The 17755-nt window shown below is 58.2% G+C and overlaps 4 protein-coding genes across 8 annotated transcripts; 2 read left to right on the forward strand and 2 right to left on the reverse strand.

The window, feature by feature from the left end:
* Window positions 1-1363: 1363 nt before the first annotated feature.
* On the forward strand, window positions 1364-5357 carry CENATAC (centrosomal AT-AC splicing factor). 3 transcript variants are annotated; one of them, XM_075442591.1, is made up of 9 exons: window positions 1364-1667; window positions 1734-1899; window positions 1970-2032; window positions 2125-2189; window positions 2902-3007; window positions 3365-3395; window positions 3806-3889; window positions 3987-4131; window positions 4627-5357. In XM_075442591.1, the coding sequence occupies exons 1-9, from the start codon at window positions 1366-1368 to the stop codon at window positions 4670-4672; spliced, it is 1008 nt and encodes a 335-aa protein (XP_075298706.1). In that variant the 5' UTR covers window positions 1364-1365; the 3' UTR covers window positions 4673-5357. The 3 variants fall into 3 exon arrangements, with proteins under 3 accessions (XP_075298706.1, XP_075298708.1, XP_075298707.1); XM_075442593.1 differs by having other exon boundaries at window positions 3999-4131; XM_075442592.1 differs by having other exon boundaries at window positions 2134-2189.
* A 368-nt stretch (window positions 5358-5725) lies between these two features.
* On the reverse strand, window positions 5726-7651 carry RPS25 (ribosomal protein S25). Its single transcript, XM_075442596.1, has 5 exons — window positions 7540-7651; window positions 7311-7406; window positions 6679-6862; window positions 6197-6295; window positions 5726-5811 (listed from the first exon to the last, which is right to left on the reverse strand). Exons 1-4 carry the CDS (start codon window positions 7540-7542, stop codon window positions 6201-6203), a joined length of 378 nt encoding a protein of 125 aa, XP_075298711.1. The 5' UTR covers window positions 7543-7651; the 3' UTR covers window positions 5726-5811; window positions 6197-6200.
* On the forward strand, window positions 7636-9414 carry TRAPPC4 (trafficking protein particle complex subunit 4). Of its 2 annotated transcripts, none has more exons than XM_075442594.1 (5): window positions 7636-7848; window positions 7941-8115; window positions 8185-8288; window positions 8383-8509; window positions 8935-9414. In XM_075442594.1, exons 1-5 carry the CDS (start codon window positions 7674-7676, stop codon window positions 9011-9013), a joined length of 660 nt encoding a protein of 219 aa, XP_075298709.1. In that variant the 5' UTR covers window positions 7636-7673; the 3' UTR covers window positions 9014-9414. The 2 variants fall into 2 exon arrangements, with proteins under 2 accessions (XP_075298709.1, XP_075298710.1); XM_075442595.1 differs by having other exon boundaries at window positions 7941-8106.
* A 118-nt stretch (window positions 9415-9532) lies between these two features.
* SLC37A4 (solute carrier family 37 member 4) lies at window positions 9533-17571 on the reverse strand. 2 transcript variants are annotated; one of them, XM_075442587.1, is made up of 9 exons: window positions 17333-17571; window positions 17017-17249; window positions 15510-15753; window positions 14404-14562; window positions 14012-14097; window positions 12919-13032; window positions 12556-12621; window positions 11352-11490; window positions 9533-10991 (listed from the first exon to the last, which is right to left on the reverse strand). In XM_075442587.1, the coding sequence occupies exons 1-9, from the start codon at window positions 17478-17480 to the stop codon at window positions 10825-10827; spliced, it is 1356 nt and encodes a 451-aa protein (XP_075298702.1). In that variant the 5' UTR covers window positions 17481-17571; the 3' UTR covers window positions 9533-10824. The 2 variants fall into 2 exon arrangements, with proteins under 2 accessions (XP_075298702.1, XP_075298705.1); XM_075442590.1 differs by lacking the exon at window positions 12556-12621.
* Between the last annotated feature and the right edge of the window lie 184 nt (window positions 17572-17755).

The raw sequence follows: 17755 nt of genomic DNA on the forward strand, positions 1-17755 counted from the left end.
TCAGAGGCTAAGCGGAGATCGTGTTAGCTGGCTGAGTGAGAAGAGCCCCTACCGCACAGACGTTATTCCAAGCTGTTGCACTTGCCTGCCCAGCTGTAAAACCAGCAGGCAAGGATGCGCATAACTGCTGGACAGGCTGCTTTGCAAGGCGCTTGGAATTTCTGCAGTGCTCACTTGGCAGAAATCAGCGAGCACTGCAGAGTGCGAGGAGGGAGTTACCTTCGAGGGTCAAAGACGCAACAAAGAAAGAAACAACAGTCAATCAGAGCTTGCTGTTGTGTTGTTGACTTACTTGCTCCTCTGGCAAGAGGAAGGAAAATCACTTCCCCAGGCCAGAATTCAGGCAGGTGGCAGGTGTCTAGTGTTCAGGAAGAGCAGATTTTTGACACCTTCTTCCTGGCTGCTATGGCAGTTGCTTGAGTAGAAGCATGATTGGGCCAGTTACGTCCGTCACCAGTCCCATGCGCGGCAGGAGCCGGGGCGCCCTGTCGACCGGGGACAAACAGCACACAGTCGCGATGCAAGCTCCGGAGCTCACTGCCGGGCTGTGTCCGAGACCTGGCCCACAGGGACAGGGTGCCAGGAGACAGCCCATCCGAACCCGCCCGACAGGGCAGGCTGGGCACGCCCTGGTGATCAGCTCCTTTCACCCCTGTGCTCACAACAGCGCCAGAAAACAGAAATGTTAGAAGCGAATCGGTCCCTAGGCTCAAGCCTAAGGGCACACGCTCATAGAACAGGATCACAGAGTGATTAAGGCTGGAAAAGTCCTCTAAGATCATCAAGACCAGCCGTCAACCCAGCACCACCGTGCCTGCTAAACCACGTCCTGAAGTGCCACATCTACACGGCTTTTGAACCCCTCCAGGGACGGCGACTCCGCCGCTGCCCTGGGCAGCCTGGTCCAATGCTCCGCAGCTCTTTCAGTGAAGAAGTTTTTCCTAACATCCAACCTAACCCCCCTGACGCAAAGTGAGGGCTGATGGCGGCGTGCAGACCACCGCACCGGGTGGGCCTGCGCCGCTGGGCACCGGCGTCACCCGCTGAGCCACGGCAGGAGCCGGCGGGAGGGGGAGAGGTGGCTGCCAGCCGCACACGCGGCGGCACGGACCGTGTCTGTCTGCCTGTCTGGGCAGGAGCTGGCGGAAGGGAAGCGGCCTGCGAGGCCCGGCCGCACGGCACGGCAGCCCCGAGTAACCCCGACGCTGCCGGTCGGACGCTCACCCCGCGGCCCTCCAGCCCCGCGCCGCGCCCGCGCTCCCCGCTCCCGCCACGCTGGGCGGGGGGGGGGGGGGGGGGGGGGGGGGGCGGGAGGGGCCGGGCCGCGCCTGCGCGCTGCGCCGGGCCGGGCCGGGCCGCGCCGCCATGGCCGCGCAATACTGCGCGCTGTGCCGCCGCACCGCCTTCGCCGGCCGCCGGCACCGGTACAGCGCCGCGCACCGGCGGCGGCTGCGGGAGGCGCTGGGCCGGCTGCAGGAGGAGGTGGCGGCGGCGCGGGCGGCGGCGGCGGCGGCCGGGGAGGACGGCGGCGGGGCCGTGCGGCCCTACGACCCGGCGGAGCACGACCGGCGCGTCTGGTGCCTGTGCTGCGGGCGCGGCGTGCGGCGGGACGGGCGGCGCGGGGGGCTGGCGCTGCCCCGGGCCGGCCTCCTCCAGCACCTGGCCGGGTAGGCGGGCGGCGGGGCGGGCGGGGCTCCCCGCGCGCCGGGCCGGCGCTGACGCCCGTCCCGCAGGCCGGAGCACCGGCGGGAGACGGCGCGGTTCTGGCGGGAGAACGGGGCGGAGGCGGCGGAGCGGGAGCGGTTCCTGGTGCCGGCCGAGGAGTACGAGCGCTTCGCGCGGGCGCTGGAGCAGGCGCTGGCCGCGCACCGGCAGCGGGAGGAGGAGCGGATCCAACAGGTACCCCCGGCACCGGGCACCCCCCCCCCCCCCCCCCGCCCCGCCCGGGCTGACCGCGCTGTCCCCGCAGATGGCGGCCGGCATCCGGGAGGCCGAGCGCAGGCAGCGGGAGACGGTGCAGGCCGCGCTGCAGGTCGGTGAGCTGTACCCCGGTGGGCACCGGGTGCTCGTGGGGGGCTCTGCTCCCCACCAGAAACAGCCTTCCTCTTTCCCCGTCACACTCAGCTTCAACAGGAGCCGGAGCCGTGCACAGGACCGTCTGTGGGCAGCTCGCCAGTGGCACCCGAGAGGTGAGAAACACTAACGCAGACCCTGCTCCACGCGCCACAGCGGCGGCCGACGCGTACCCGCATCCTGCACCATGGCCGTGACTAACACGTACCCACATGCCACACCGCGCCGTGACTAAGACGCACCCACACGCTGCACCGCGCCGCAGCGGCAGCCAGCGTGTACCCCGCTCCCTGCCACAGCCGCGGCTGACATGCACCATGCCGCAGCGGCAGCCAGCGTGTACCCCACTCCATGCCACACCGCGCCGTGGCTAACACGCACCCACACGCTGCACTGTGCCACAGTGGCAGCCAGCGGGTACCCCGCTCCCTGCCACAGCCGTGGCTGACACGCACCCCCGCGCCACAGCAGCAGCCTGCCGCGCTTGCCACCGCTTGGCCAGAGATGACGCTGTCACCGCTGGGATCTTGCGATGGATCCTTCGCAAACTTTTATCTTGAGTATAGTAAGCACTGTGCCTGCAGAAAGATTACTGCCCCGTCCACGTGTTCGTAGGCAAGCACCAACACCCACAAAGAGCGAGCACAGTGGTGACACACAAGGGCCTAACATCCCATGCCCCGAGAACCTGTCTCCTTTTCCGTCTCCCCGTGAATCTCGCCAAACACAAACACAAACGCTGCTCCAGAAGCCTCTGGACAGTCGTCGGCTGCCCGGCTCTGACAGCCACTTGCCTCTCAGACTGCCTCTTGGCCTCCCCCGTTCCAGGGACGCCTCGTGCAACGCAGACCAGCCGGGCCCCAGTGGGATGCAAGCAGGACCCGACCTAAACTGGATGGAATCAGGCCAGGCTTTGACCTTCATTGGCCACCAGGTAGGGCCAGCTTGCTAACAAGCGTGACTGAAATAACTGCCGGTTACATACGGCGCGTGTTGCAGAGCAGAACGAGGGCCTGCAGGCTCCCTCGCAGGAAGGGACGGCTTTGCAGATCCCAACGACCAGCTAGCTGGGGGTTTCAGTCATTCGGTGCTAATTTGCGTTTCGTTATGCAAACGTTTTCACGCACACAGAAAACCCAAACGCTCCTTACAGAAAGTGGAGGAGAGCCTCCCTCTGTTTGTTTTTGTGACAGAGCTCGATAGGGGAAGGGAATGCACGTAATGCCATTCTGTTCAGAGACACTCCTGAAAGCGCCAGTCTCTCAGCAGTGTCTGATGTTTCTCTTAACAGGAGGCAGAAGGGAGAGGAAACGTTCACACAGGTAATCGCGCCTGCTTCGCGACTTGTTCGGTTGCTGCCCTACTGAAAACTCTCGGCTTGCAAATCTAACAGGGACAACTCAAAGCCATTTTGAAGCAGTTGCAGCATAACCAGGAGGTGCTCGCTCTTTGCTAATGCCCGACATACTAGAGGGGAAGAAAACACTCCCGTGTTACCAAAACGCCGCTGGTGCTACTGCTGTGTGGGGCGTGCAGTCTGGGGTGTGCTCTGCCACGGCTCTAGCTGAGGCAAGGCAGCTTCTGTTTCTTACGAGGCCCGGAGCTTACTTTTCCTTCGCCACTTAGTCGGCAGGGCGAGCTGCAGGGACGGGGGGTAGAGGGGATGCTTTTCCCTATCTCGAGCGCAGGGTAACACTTCATTGGCTAAATACATTTTCCCCATGACTTCTAGGAGCAAAACCTCCGTGGCTAACAGAGAAAGAGGATGGAAGCAAACAACAAATCGGACCTTCGTATGAGGAATTTCTCAAACAAAGTGAGCGGGTTCTACGCATTTCAGCTAACCTTACGCTCCCTTTACTGCGGTAGAGACTCAAAAGCTATTTGACTGAAAAACTTTTTGCTTAACAAAGTACTTTTTTTAGAGGAGAAGCAGAAGCTGAAAAAGCTCCCAGCAGAGCGCGTTGGTGCCAACTTTGACCATACCTCTCAGACGGGCGACAGCTGGCTCCCTTCCTTCGGGCGAGTCTGGAATCACGGCAGGAGGTGGCAGTCCCGGTAAGCTCCAGGGCAGCACAGACCGATGCCGAGTGGAGGGTGCACGGCTTCCTTCCACACAAGCTACTCGCGGAGCGGGCTTTGCGGTAGCAGAGAGCATAAGGAGACGTCTTAGTGCGCAAACGTGTTGCGCCCTGCTGAGCTCAATCCAGGCAGAGCATCGCACGCATGACTCGAGAGGCGAAGCACGGTCGCGGCTGCAGAGGCCGTGCATGCAAAGGTGTCTCCTCGTTGAGCCTGGCTCACCTTTTGGACCCGCAAACGGGCACATACACGCACGCTTGTCCCGCTGGCACCTTTTAATAGCTAGAAATCTCTGTCGGCTAGCTGAAGAGACGGCTACAGCTCACCAAGATAACTGAAAAAAAATAAAGGCGTGAGCTTCCGTGGTAAAATGCTACACGAAGCACTACCTTACTTGTTAGATGAGGCAGCGTTCATTACCTCTTTCTAACGGCTGTTGCATTCTGACTTCTACGCTCTCTTTCATTTCAGGCATCAGTTTAGAACTGAATCAGGGGAAAAGAAGAAAAAAAGGTGATCAGAAGAGGAGCACCAAACCCAGCTCTGACTGTTGTGGAAAGGTGGACTGTAGGTAGCTGCAGCTTGGTCAGTGCTGCCACCACCGCCAACTTTAGTGCCCTTATTTAAGACGTACATCCAGATGCGTCTGGTGCCCTGGAAGGCAGGGCGACCGCAGCACAATACTGGATGCAGCACTGTTACCCAAAGCTGCTCTGCCGGGAGGCTTTGCAGCAGATCTGCTCCCCCTGTAACAAACACCCAGCGTGTATCTGGGCATCAATTTCCAAAGTCGTGGGCTACACAAAGGTCGATCCTGCCAGCACGGAAGGTCTCCTGCCCGCACCGTATCTTCATAACCAGAAGGCTGAGATTATACAGCATGTGCTGCCAGGGTCCTACGCTGATGGGTAGCATGACACCCCATGAAAGAAATAGATTTCTGAGAAATAAACCTTTTTTTTTTTTTTTTTTTTTTTAATTACCTGTTAGTAGACCAACTGAAACTCACTCAGATGCAGGGCCTGCTGCGGGGCCTACTGGTGCCGGGTGCCTGATGTTTCCATTCTAATTGCTTTTACTTTCATTCATTCTGCCTCACCTAAAGCAGGACCAGTTAGTCCTCGGTAGAGGAAAGGAGGCCTTAAAGATCTTTGCTGTGCACAGTTCTTTCTTTTAATTTAAATAAAATACTTACAGCCTTATTTGGAGCTGCTTATCTACACTTCCCCACTAGACGCTGACCTGACAGACTCTGCTGCCTCGTACATGGAGTGCTGTGGGCACAGCTTGTTTAGAGAGAGTTTAAATAAATAATGAGAATATCCCACTAGCACCTTCCGCACCTACGATGCAACAAACAGCCTTCAGTTTTCCTCCCGTTGGAGCCGAACACAGTTCCACATCCCTGGCTGCTGCAGGTAATGCGGAAGTTCCCTGTTTGCAATATAAAAGCGCGTTCACCGTACATTTGTAACACCATGTAAATGCAAAAACTGGCTGGCAGAGCAAGACAGCCATGACCTATACCAGAATCCGCTATCAATAATGCATCAATAACGAAACATACACGTTCTTGAGAAAGCAAGAAAAATTATGTCAATAATTTTATTGTGTGCATCTACATATGACACATTGTTGATGAGGTCACTGAAGAACCTGCAAAGCAAGAAGTCCCAAAATCAGACAACCAGGTGAAAACAAGCTAGCCCGAAGCCAATGGCCCGAAAGCTCTGTTCCAACGGGAACGCTTTGTCGTGGTGCCCTGCGGCAGCAGAGAGGACACATGCCCGCGGACCCCGCAGCCCACAGGCGGGAGAGAGCACACGGCTTTCCTCAGCTGGCAGCCAACAGGGACAAAATGCCAAGCTGCTCTTAATTCTGGAGAAGCGCTGCTTCCCATACCACCACGAGGAAGCTGCGCGAGCAGCTGGAGAAACGGGGCCTGCCCACAGCAAGGCGGGAGCTGCCTGTTACTCGGCACACAGCCGTTTGCGGGTCCTGACAAACACCACCCACCTCCCCACCGAGCCCACCGTCTCACCTCCCTACGCATCCTCCCCTGCGGCCGGTGCATCTCCACCTTTCGTGTTCCTGGTGTAGATCACTTGGGCTCGGTGCTTGGACACCAGCTTGATCAAACCTAGAGAAAAAGGAAATCATTTGAGGACGCTGAGAACGTTGTGCTGCCGCTTTCTAAAGCAGCAGACCGGATGAAGTGGGATTGGAAACATCAGGGCACCCAATGCTACACGCGCTTATGTGAGGCTTTCGCTCCAGACTGGCAGCAGTTATGCCACAGCCTATCCTTCTGACGGCATTTTCTTAGTACAGCAACGCCACCAAATGTAGCAGAGCCTCCGCTCCTCACTGTGGAGCACTTGAAATGCTAGCTAAGGCAGCAGCTCATCAAAAATACGCCAGTCTGTGGGCATCAGATGCAGCATGGAATTTTCTGGGCGAACAGGGAGAAGGAAACATCCAATCTAAGCAGCTTTCCATTTTTCCACGGTTTCGAGCGCTTACCTTTGCTGAGCAGCTCCTGGAGGGCTGCCCTGGCCAGGGAGCCTCGAATCTTCAGCCTCTCCGAGACAACTGCAGGCGTGATGAGCTTGTAGTTGGGCACTTCTTTGCACAGTTTGTCATAGGTGGCCTTGTCAAACAGGACGAGGTTGTTCAACTTGTCTCTCACTTTCCCCTTGGACCACTTCTACTTGAACAGAGCAAAAAAAATCCCACTAAGCCACCTTCTAAACAGTAGCAAAAGACCGAGCTTTGGGACGGCCTAAGAACCGCGCTGCTCGGCGCCTCCGCATCGCACCCCACGCTGGAGGACTAGCGAGACGCACCAGACGGTCTCTGCGAAGACGTGCGCTGCCGACCACACCTACGGCACCCCCAAACCAACGGGGCAACGCGTTTCGGGCTCGGATTCACCGCCGCCACGCGCGATGGCCGCCGGCGAAGGGCGAGCACCTCTAACGCGGCGGGACACCCTCCCCCCCCCGCCGCCAGGAGCACCCGGCCACCCCCCGCCACGCACGCGTCCAAGGCCCGGGCAGCCGGCCCGGGCAGCCGCACCGGGCCCCCGCACCCCCCGGCTGCGGGCCTGCCGCCCCTCCCCGCCGGCCAGGCCGCCTCGGCGGGCACGCTCCTACCTTCTTCTTGGCCTTGCCGCCGGACTTGTTGACCGGGTCCTTGTCCTTCTTGGCGGACTTGCCCGCGTCCTTCTTCTTCTTGTCGTCTTTGGGCGGCTGCGGGGGCGAGAGAGAGAGGCGGGCGGGTGAGCGGCGGGCGCGGCCCCCCCGGCGGCCCCCTCGCCCCCGCCCGCCGCCCCCGCGCCTCGGCGGGCCCCGCCGCGGCCCCCCGGCCCGGCCCCGCGCTCACCATGCTGCGGCGCCGGCGGCTTCCCCAAGATGTCGGCCGAGAAAGGAAGCGGCTGCCGCGCGGCGCGGGGAAGCCCCGTGCGCCCGGGCGGCTTCCGGGGCACGGCGCGACGCCACTTCCGGGGCGGGCCGGCCATGGCGATCTTCAGCGTGTACGTGGTGAACAAGGCGGGCGGCCTCATCTACCAGCTGGACCACTACGCCCCCCGCGCCGACACCGAGAAGACCTTCAGCTTCCCGCTCGACCTCGTGCTGCGCCCGCACGACGAGCGCGTCGTCGTCGCCTTCGGGCAGCGCGACGGCATCCGCGGTGCGGCGGCGGGCGGGGTGACCGGACCCGGGGGGGGCTGGCCCGGCGCGGCCCGGCCCGGCCCGCCGACCGACCCCGCGCTGTCCCCGCAGTGGGCCACGCCGTGCTGGCCATCAACGGCGCCGAGGTCAACGGGCGCTGCACGGCGGACGGGAAGGACGTGCTGGAGTTCCTGGGCAACCCCGCCAACTACCCGGTGTCCATCCGCTTCGGCCGCCACCGCCTCTCCTCCAACGAGAAGCTGATGCTGGCCTCCATGTTCCACTCGTGAGCCGGGCCGGGCCAGGGCTGGGTTGGGGGGTCGGGGCAGGGGCGCTGAGGGCTGTCTCCCCGCAGGCTGTTCGCCATCGGCTCGCAGCTGTCCCCCGAGGTGGGGAGCTCCGGGATCGAGATGCTGGAGACCGACACCTTCAAGCTGCACTGCTTCCAGACGCTGACAGGTACCGTCCGGCCGCGGGCACCCGGCGCCGTGCTGCTTGGCCGGGGCTGGCGCGGAGCTTGGCCTTCCCCGTCTGTCTGTCCTTGTGGCTCCAGGGATCAAATTCGTGGTTCTGGCGGACCCGAGGCAGGCGGGCATAGACTCTCTTCTGCGCAAGATCTATGAGATTTACTCCGACTTTGCCCTGAAGAATCCTTTCTACTCCCTGGAGATGCCAATCAGGTAAAGAGGAAGCCCACTTCCGAGAGTGCAGCCACGACCCCTCGTCACTCTCTGCCTGGGCAGTGACGAATGCTGACAGCCCTGCAGTGGAGCAGCAAAGCGGACCCAGAGGTTGAGGGAAGGGGAAAGGCGCAGCGCGCTGCTGTGGGGATGGGACACCGACCTGTGCTTCTGCCAGTGCTGCTCTGTGGGGGAAGGGGGAGGTGGTCTTCCCTGGTACAGTCCCTGCTGTCCTCACGCAACACTTGAGCCCATAGGGGAAGCCTTAGTCATAATTAACGGCCAAGCCAAAGTTTGACAGCAGTCAGGCAGCTGCCTCGCGACTTACGGAATCTCTCCTTGAAGGACGCAGAGCCAAAGGGTGGGGAGATCCCGTCTTTGTTAGCCTGTTCTGTCATCCCCTTCTGCTTTTCTGACTGTTGCAGATGCGAGTTGTTTGATCAGAACCTGAAGCTCGCTCTGGAGGTGGCAGAGAAGGCGGGACCCTTCGGACCTGGATCATAGAGAAAGCCTCACCCCTCACCCCGACTCCTTTCCCTGAAGGGCAGGGTGTCTCTCTTCCCCAGCTGGCCTCTGCCAGAGCTCTCTCCTCCGCAGCAGAGACTGCGTATCCTCAAAGCATCCTTCACTGTCTCCCAAGATACCGTTTTATCCCCTTTGTTGTGAAATTTACCTTAAACAGACTTGTTACTGCTGTTTACATTGGGCCACAGAGGCTTATTCTGCTGTCGCGGCTCCGCTGCCCTTGAATGAAGAAAGAAAGATAAGGTGCGGGCCCATGGCCTCACCGCAGTCGATGGTTTTCTCATTTCCTAATTGTACATATGTATCATTCCTGTATAGCTCTAACTTATGGTTCTGCAGAGGCCTTCTCTGTAGAAGTAATAAACGTTCCTTAAACAGGTGGTGGCCGCTTGTTTGCTGTGGGCAGGGTGAATTTGCGCCCGTAGCACCCACCTCGAGTGTAAGCCGCTTCAGGTGGTTCTGCTTGCACTGTTCTCCGTAAGACAGCCAGAGCCCATGTGACACTGCTCCGTTTTTATTTCACAGATAGTAGAAGATCACATAATTAAGTACAAAATGCAATTCGCTTCCATTGTTTTAATTAAGGCTGGCTACCTACTCTTGCAACCGAGCTGTTCAGCAAAGTACCTGCATGCAGGTTCTGCACCAGCTGAACTTGTCTCTTCCAGGGAAAAAAAGAATGGTCAACAAAATACCAGTTAAAAACCTGTGCCGACTTATTGCAAAGAGCGCTGGGCCTGCCTGCTCGAGGACACTGGCTGTTGGCGGTGGCTCTGCTATGGCCGATGCTCAGAGGAGCCCGAGCCCCTGCTCGCAGCCGTGAGAGATGCAGCTCTCGACCCAAAACACGCTAGACTACGCAGCTTATACTGAGAAAAATGCAAGCCGGTGCTAGAAGTACCAGCTTTCCCCAAACCAGGCTGCAGAAGCGGTGGGCGGGCGGCAGCTGCTGTCGCAACGCCTGCTGCCGGGTTAGTTTTCCTGGCTGATTTGCAGCGCTCGCTACAAGCTGACTTGGCAGCAGCTGCCTCCCTTGCAAATCATTAACACTGTACACAGGAATCGTAACAGCAGAAGGATCCGCTCTAAACGCGCTCCCCTGAAGCGCCAAGAATTTCCTGGAAACGTGCCTATTTCTAAGTGCTGCAGAGAGCCCTGCCACAGCACCGCATCGGTGTTCCGCTTGTCCAGAGCAAAACAGCGCCCTGGCTCCCAGCAGCTCATCCCGGGCAAAGCTAAAGCCACGCGGCTCACGTCAGCCGCGAGGCCGAGCTGCAGCAACCATCGTTCGCTGTTGTCGCTGCACCAGGGCTGAGCGCGCAGGGAGCTCGCACCTACGCACACCGCTTACAGCAGCTGGACAGGACGAATGAACGCAGCGGCGAAGGCTCGCTTCGGCACCCCTGAACGACAGGGCGGAACTGACAGTTAATGGCCGAGACGAGCAGTAAGGACCAAACTAAACGTGATGGCGCCTGAAGCCGCCATTTCAGAGTACCTTCCGTGGAGAAGCTCAGGCTGCGGCGCCTGCTTGCTTCGCCAACAGTGCCGGGAGAAGGAGGTACGGTAAAATCACTGCAAATGTAAACTAGCTGAAATATCACATCTTGAGGGAAAACGTGATCAGTAGCAGGAACCTTGTGCCCTCAGGCACGTGACAGTGGGCGAGAAATTGAGACATTTTAATCTAGGTTGCAGCAATAGGTAAACTCACTCCTAGGCCAGTTAAACAAAAACCAGGCACCGTTCGCATCAGCATGGGAGCACCCTTTTCACCAAGCAGCCTCCCCTCAGTCAGCCTTCTTGGGAATCCGGCCCATCTTGGTGCGGATGTTCCGCAGTAGGAAGAAAGCCACTGTGCTGGTGATACAGGTGATTTCGGCTACCCAGAAGGCCGTGGCCCAGCTGTAGTGCTTGGCAATGGTACTGAAAGGTAGTCCAGCCAGAAAACCCCCGACTGTAAGGAAGAACAAACAGAACACTAGCAACACTCCAGCGTCTCAGTTTTATCTGCCAATACTTGTTTTTGCATGTATAAAGATTCCTCAGGCCTGGCTTAAACTTAGGGCACAAACCTGTCAGGTACAGCAGGAAGCATCCCCGAGGCTTCTGACTCCATTACCTCCGCCTCCCTGGGGCCTCCCCGTGATCAGAGACTTGGCACCCAGGGGCTAAGACCATGCCTTGTCAACCCCACCCTTGGGGGGTTGGACTACATGACCCACAGAGGTCCCTTCCAACCCCTAACACTCTGTAACATTCCGTGAAGAACACACAAGAGGTTTTCTCGGTTTTTGGGGAAACGGGCATTACTCACTGTTGGCCATGAGGGCCACTATGGCGTGGGAGGTGCCGCACAGGTTGGCAGGGGCACTTTCGTTGGCTATAACCCCGAACAGGGCGATCGGCCCATACGAGGAGAACCCAAACACAGCTCCCAGAGTCAGGATCCACAGCTGTCAAAATAAGTTAAGATCAGAAACAGGATCCGTGCATCTCACCACTGTCAGTCAGCAGCTGCTGACAAATCTCAGATCCTAGGCACGGTACGAGGGGGTTCTGACATTTTCAGGCTGACACCAGCTCCCTGGCCTGCGGACAGAAGAGCTCGAGCCCATGGCAGGCCCCACGTACACGCAGCCCAGCTGCACCTCCGCCACACTGGCTTGCTAGCCAGCGCAGGCTCTCCTCTCTCCTGCAGCTCTGTCCCCTACACCATGCACACACACGATACATGCTGTTTCGCAAGAAAGAACCAGAACTCCTGCGAGAGAGATGGGCAGCGAGCCCATGAAATCACAACAGCGAGCTGGGAATCGAGTCGCTTTTAAAGATGATCCTGGAGACAACAACAAAAAGCCTTTCTTGTTCTAGATAAAAGTGACTGATCGGAGCATCTTTGTTTGCAAGCACCCACTATCTGATAACCTCTATGCTGCTAAAAAAGCACAGAAACAAACCCAAAAAACCCCAACAGCCTGAACTTTGGTGTTAGCTTACGCTCCAAGAAAACTACCTGGCCCTGAGTTTGTCAGTCACTTGTGAAAGGACAACAAAGGGTAAGCAACCTGACCACCTCGAGATTACAGCACGCTTTTTGAACTCTAAACACCGCTTTGAGAAGCCTAGCAGGAAGTAAATGGCATCTTGTTGTCCGGATGGGAAACACAAACAGAGAGTTAGGAAAACACTTGCCGAGCTTAAGCAGGAAGGCATCTGCAGGAACAGAGTCTTTCCTCCTGACCCCGCTCACAAGATCCCTTAACTGGCTGCGTTTTACCTGATGAACAAACATCCTCAGAACGCTCTACCGAAGAATTAAAAATTTTGTATTCAGACTTCTAAAGTCAGTTTGTGTAACCGAATGATGATCAGAAAAGGTTTATTTTGCAGAACTTACAGTAATCTTCTCAATGCCCTGGCTCTAAGCTCTCGAGTGCTAACCAACCTCCCAGGAAAGGAAAAAGGCAGATCAGCGAAAGCAGAAACAGGCAGAGGGAGAAAAAACGCAAGGCAGAAACCTCATGTTCTTTTAGGCCTGTAAGGTCAGCTAGAGGCTGCAAGGCTACAGTCCAGAAGTGACTTTCCTGAAGAAGAAAAAAAGGAAAGGAGAAAAGAGGTTTTGTTTATTTAGCAACCATTAGGGCAGATGCAAGTCAAGTCTACGCTACAGCCGGCAACGCAGGCTACCCAAGCCAACTCGGGCAGCAGAAGCAGTGTAAACCAGACAAAGTTAACCTTCTCTGCAGGGTAAACACAGAAAATGCAGACTTGCAGTTCTCGGGAAGGGTGAAGAAAACAGTCACGCTCCCCACCATCAAACTCCTCACCGTTAAAGGGCTATCCCAACAACTTACGGCCAGCTGCTCTCGTGCATGGCTTACCTTGGGAGAATCGCCGGTGACCGTGACGCGGAAGAGAAACATGGACACACACATCCCGGCCATCATGGAAAGCAGCAGTGTGTGCCGAGGATTCCCGTAGCTTGACAGACCCACCTGGAACACAGGAAGGGAAACTGAGGGCCAGAAACTGGAAGGACCCCGTCCGTTTTATATATTTGTAGTAACTAACGCCATCCATGCAGCCCCGTCAGAAACACGGACGGCGCATCGAAAGCACACCTCTTAGCCAGACTTCTCGGTTTGGTTTAGGGACTGCCTGCAGTGAAAGTGTGCTAAAGAAGCAGCTCTTAGTGATGAGTGACGCTTCTGTTATCAACTGCCCCCTACTGCCACCCTGAATTTGGCTTCAGATCTCACCACTGGATTTTAACGTGCGGCTTTTTTCTTTTTCAGCCAGAAGACAATTGTCAACAACCAGATCTCTTTCAACACAGAAATCTGGAGAGCACAGTAAAGCCAACAAATTAAACAGACCAAGCATCTTAAAGCCGACAGGCGTACCGCAATCCCTAACATCAACACACGTATTTCCCAGCACCTTCTAGGGTGTTCAGCAGTTGCCCTCGTGCGCGCAGCAGAACTGCGTATGGGCCTGTTTCTCAGCTGTACCACGCAGCGGCAACACCACCCTGACCGAGCGCCTCAGCCGAGCTGTTGAGATGGGTCGTGTCCCTCCCCACCTACCTCCGCGTGAAGGGAAAGAGATGGGTTAATCAAGAACGGTCTGGTTTTCAAAAGTCCCGTTTCAAAGCAGGGTAGTTTAGACACAGAACTGCATCCAAAAGCAGAGCGTGGGAAGACAGCAAAAAGAAACACGGTACTGAGAACGGCTGTTTCCTAGCGTGAGGCAGCAGCTCCCTGCCTCTGTATTGTGCGTATCCTGAATCCCCAGAGCAACACGAACAATCTGCTCCACTACTGGTGCAGGTATTGGCGGTGGGGGGTGGGGGGGGGAAGGGAGTCATCTCTAAGCGCTCACGAAAGAAGCCAAAAACAAATGTAAAAAATCTGAAGCGGCTCAAATCGACGCTGTGTCGACTGCCCAGCACACCTGAGGGTCCAGAGTACTTACTCTTGCTACTGCTCTGTCAGAAAGGTATCCAGCAGCAATGCTTCCCACCAGGCCCCCAATCTCCAAGGCACTCATGTAGGAGCTACCTAGAACACAGGTGAAGCAAAGAACAGGCCATCAGGTGCAGTCACCGCAGCAAAGCTGCTGCACACTTTAGACCGAGCTGAACTGCCTCCAGCTCAGCACGAGCACAGAGCAGCGATGCTGGACAAGGCCCTTCGGCTCATTCTGGTACAGGAATGCTCGTCGGCCAGTCCCAGGAGGGCCCTGGGTCAAGACACAGGGGCACGCGGCGCACGCAGCAACTTGATCACCGAGTTATTCCAGTAACTACGTGTATCTGACCGGACGGGCAGGAGGCAAGCAGGCAAGCACGCAGCTTTGCATCTTACCCACAAGCATGGACTGTCCCCTCTCCTGGATCAGGAAGAGCTGTCCCCAGTCAGTACAGCACGTTTTCACTCCAAAAACGACCAGGTAGCCTGTTGAGAGCACCCAGAGGTATGGCGAGAGCAGCAGCTCTGTCAAAGTGCTGTTGTCGCTGGAGGAACCTGTAAGGAAGATCAGGAGGAACGTCAGCACTGCGTGAGCACAGCTCCTGAACCACCTTGACTCAGCGGCACACATCTGCAATCAGGATTCACGCGTAAGGACATCCTTACAGAGGGAGGTATTCACAGCTGCCGGCAGTGAATGGCTTCACCTCCCCCTTCTTCTGGTTTTGATGTGATTTCAGAATCTTCTCTGTCAATTTATTCCACGTTCATTAAACATTTCAAAAGAATAATCAAAACACTACTCCCAGTAATTCTCTCCACTGCGGTTGCCAATAAACTCTTCACAAAGGTTGTCAGAAAAAAGATCTGCCTCTCCACATTTTGTGCTAACGCTTTTAAGCTCTGCCTGTGAAAGGCACTGCAGAGACCCAAACAAAGATGCCAACTTTCAGGGGCTACCTTTACTTTTGCGTCAGCCATCCAAGGCGGCCTACAAACCTACCGTCCCCAGAGAATGCTCTGGGGAAGCAGTATCTGCTTTGTACACAAAGAGGTCAAGCCTAGCAGCACAGGCATCGCAGGACAGTGCGGGCGGCAGGCTGAGTTTCCATCTGCCTTTCAAATCCTACAGCAAGCCTCTGTTGCAACTCCCCTCTACCTGTTCTGCTTTCAGAGGAGCACCACTCAGCAGTCTTAAGTAAACATTTACTAACTCGATGCCCTAGGCTAGGACAGGAAGCACTGAGCAGAGTCCACTGCAAGCCAGGGGTCAAGAGAACCCACGGCTGGCTGAGGGGAGAGCCGCCTGTCCTCTGGTAACACGAAGGACAGACAGGCCAGGCTTAAGGAAGCATTCCCTGCTGTTACGTTTTCCCTCTCTCCAGTACCCCCCCGAGAAGGGGGTCTGTACACTGAGCACGACACGTTTGCACCAAAACACAGGCAGAAGGCACCGCCCCATCTCTTGCGGCTGCCCACTTACAGTGAGGTCTTTCGCTCACCTTTCTTCCCTTTCTTGGCTCCTTGGTCAATGTTGGGTAGCCCGACATCCGACGGCTCGTTTTTAATCAGGACAAGGCAAACAAAAGAGACAACCACGCAGATGAAGCCAGAAAAGGACAGCGTCATGCGCCAGTCGTAGTTCAGAGACACGAGAGCAGCGACAATGGGGCCCAAGCCTCCGGCCAAGTTCATGCTTGTAGACAGGATTGCCCACCAAGTCCCAAACTGGGAAGGCTCAAACCACTGTGCAACAACAAGAAAAATGGCATGAGGTCCGAGAAAGAGAGTGACGCTGCCTGCGCTGCAGGCCTGGGGCAACGCAGACCCAGCTCTACAACAGCAAGTAAAGGGAGGGCCTGCTCTTCGCTACCGTAGTCACGCAGGGACCTCCAAACGCTGCACAAGCGTCAGCCACGGAGCCCGACAGGTGCTCGTACCACGAGCCAGCTCTGAGCTATTTCCATTTACAGACGGTGAAACCGAGACGTAGGACAGGAGAGGCAAGTTTAAGAGCACACAGTTCTGCGCACTCACTTACTAGGAACAGCATCCTCCTGGAAAGGTCTGCTAGCACAGGACCGTGATCGGATACGCAGGGGGTCACAGGGTAACTTTAGGGCTCACCGTTGCATTAAGTATCAGGCGCAACTGGCTCTGCGTTGCAGCGCACGCTCAGAGCCAGAACCACTTGGGTGGTGGCTGTCGGCAGGAAAACACCCAAGAGCTGCACCCACGAACGTCTTCAGAAAACACTACGTGCATTGGTGCCGTTATTCGGGACCTTCCTTACATGCATGCAGCCATCCCGGAGAGTCCTCGCCAGCTACAGGAGGCTAGATGTTCGTCTTCCCCTCCCCGTCCCGCAAGCACGTACGTTCCCGGATTTTACTTCTTTCAAGAGAGGGCAGCACACAGCCGACCTTCTTTCCTTCTGTCCCAGGGCAGACACCAATCTGTTCCATTTACCTCTCACACAACCCAAATACAGGAGGCTTGGAGGCTCAGCTCACGCTGTTCCTCCTCGCGTTACCCGGTTTTCTACCCGAACAGCCTGCAATTTGCAATTCCCGAGCTCCCTGGGCACGCAGATGGAACTCTGCTCATCACCCCTCGCCCAGCAGCAAACCGCCACAACGGCGGAGAGAGGAGCAGACCTCTGTTCGCACGCTGAGAAAGCCCTGAATTCAGTCCGAGGGCGCGGGCCCGCTGCCAGCAGACACTCCTTACCAAGCTGAGCTAGAACCGAGGCGCGCAAACACGAGCGCCAATGAACTTTCTGCATCCTTGCCAGAATGAGCAGAACCTCGCGCACGGAAACTTGCTCCGCGGGCAGAGGCCAGCGCAGCCAGTGGTTCTGACCCCCCGGCTCGCAGCAGGCGGTGGGAGCGGGCGTGACCTCCTCCGACCTCGGAGCCGGCGCTCCCACCCGGCGGCCTGCAGCGGCCTGCTGACGGGAGGGCCACGCAGCCGGGCAGCCTCCCCGCCACCCCCCAGCCCGGCGCTCACCTTCCGCAGTATCTTCCCGCAGGGCGGCCAGCCCAGCCCCTGCGCCAGGCCGTTGAGGAACCAGAGCCCGGCGAAGGCGGCGACGGAGGAGCTCCAGGAGAAGGCGACGTTGACCAGCCCCACCATCAGCAGCCCCGAAGAGAAGAGCCAGCGGGCGCTGGCCCGGTCCGAGAGGACGCCGCTGACGAACTTGCTGACGGCGTAGGCCGCGGACTGGCTGCTGGTGACGAGGCCTGCGGCGGGGCAGAGCCCGAGGCGCGGTCAGCACCGGGCAGGCCGCAGCGGGCGGCGGGGGGGCGCGGGGCGCGGCACTCACCCAGCTCGTCCTTGCCCAGCGGCACCTCAGCCATGACAGCGGGCATGACGAAGGAGAAGGTTTTGCGGTTGAAGTAGTAAAGCGTGTAGCCCGCGAACATGGCCGCGAAGATCACGGCCCGGTACCGGCCGTAGCCGCCGGACGCCATCCCGCCGCGCTCCTCCGTGGACGGAAGGGGACGGGCGGGCGGGGGGCCGAGGGCCCGGCCCCTGGGCGCGGCGACGCCGGGGGGCGGCGGGCGGACGGGCGCGCGCGGACGGAGCCCCGACCGCCACGCGCCACCGGCCCCGCCGCGGCCCGGCCCTCCGCGGAAGCCCCGCCCCGCTGCTCCCATTGGGCGCCCGCACCCCCGCCCCGGTCCACCCGCCCTACGGCCCCCCTCGGCTGCCGCGCCCGCGCCCCCCCGTTCCGCCCCCGCGCACG

Source organism: Opisthocomus hoazin, chromosome 24 (assembly GCF_030867145.1).
Source record: "Opisthocomus hoazin isolate bOpiHoa1 chromosome 24, bOpiHoa1.hap1, whole genome shotgun sequence".
Taxonomy (NCBI): domain Eukaryota; kingdom Metazoa; phylum Chordata; class Aves; order Opisthocomiformes; family Opisthocomidae; genus Opisthocomus; species Opisthocomus hoazin.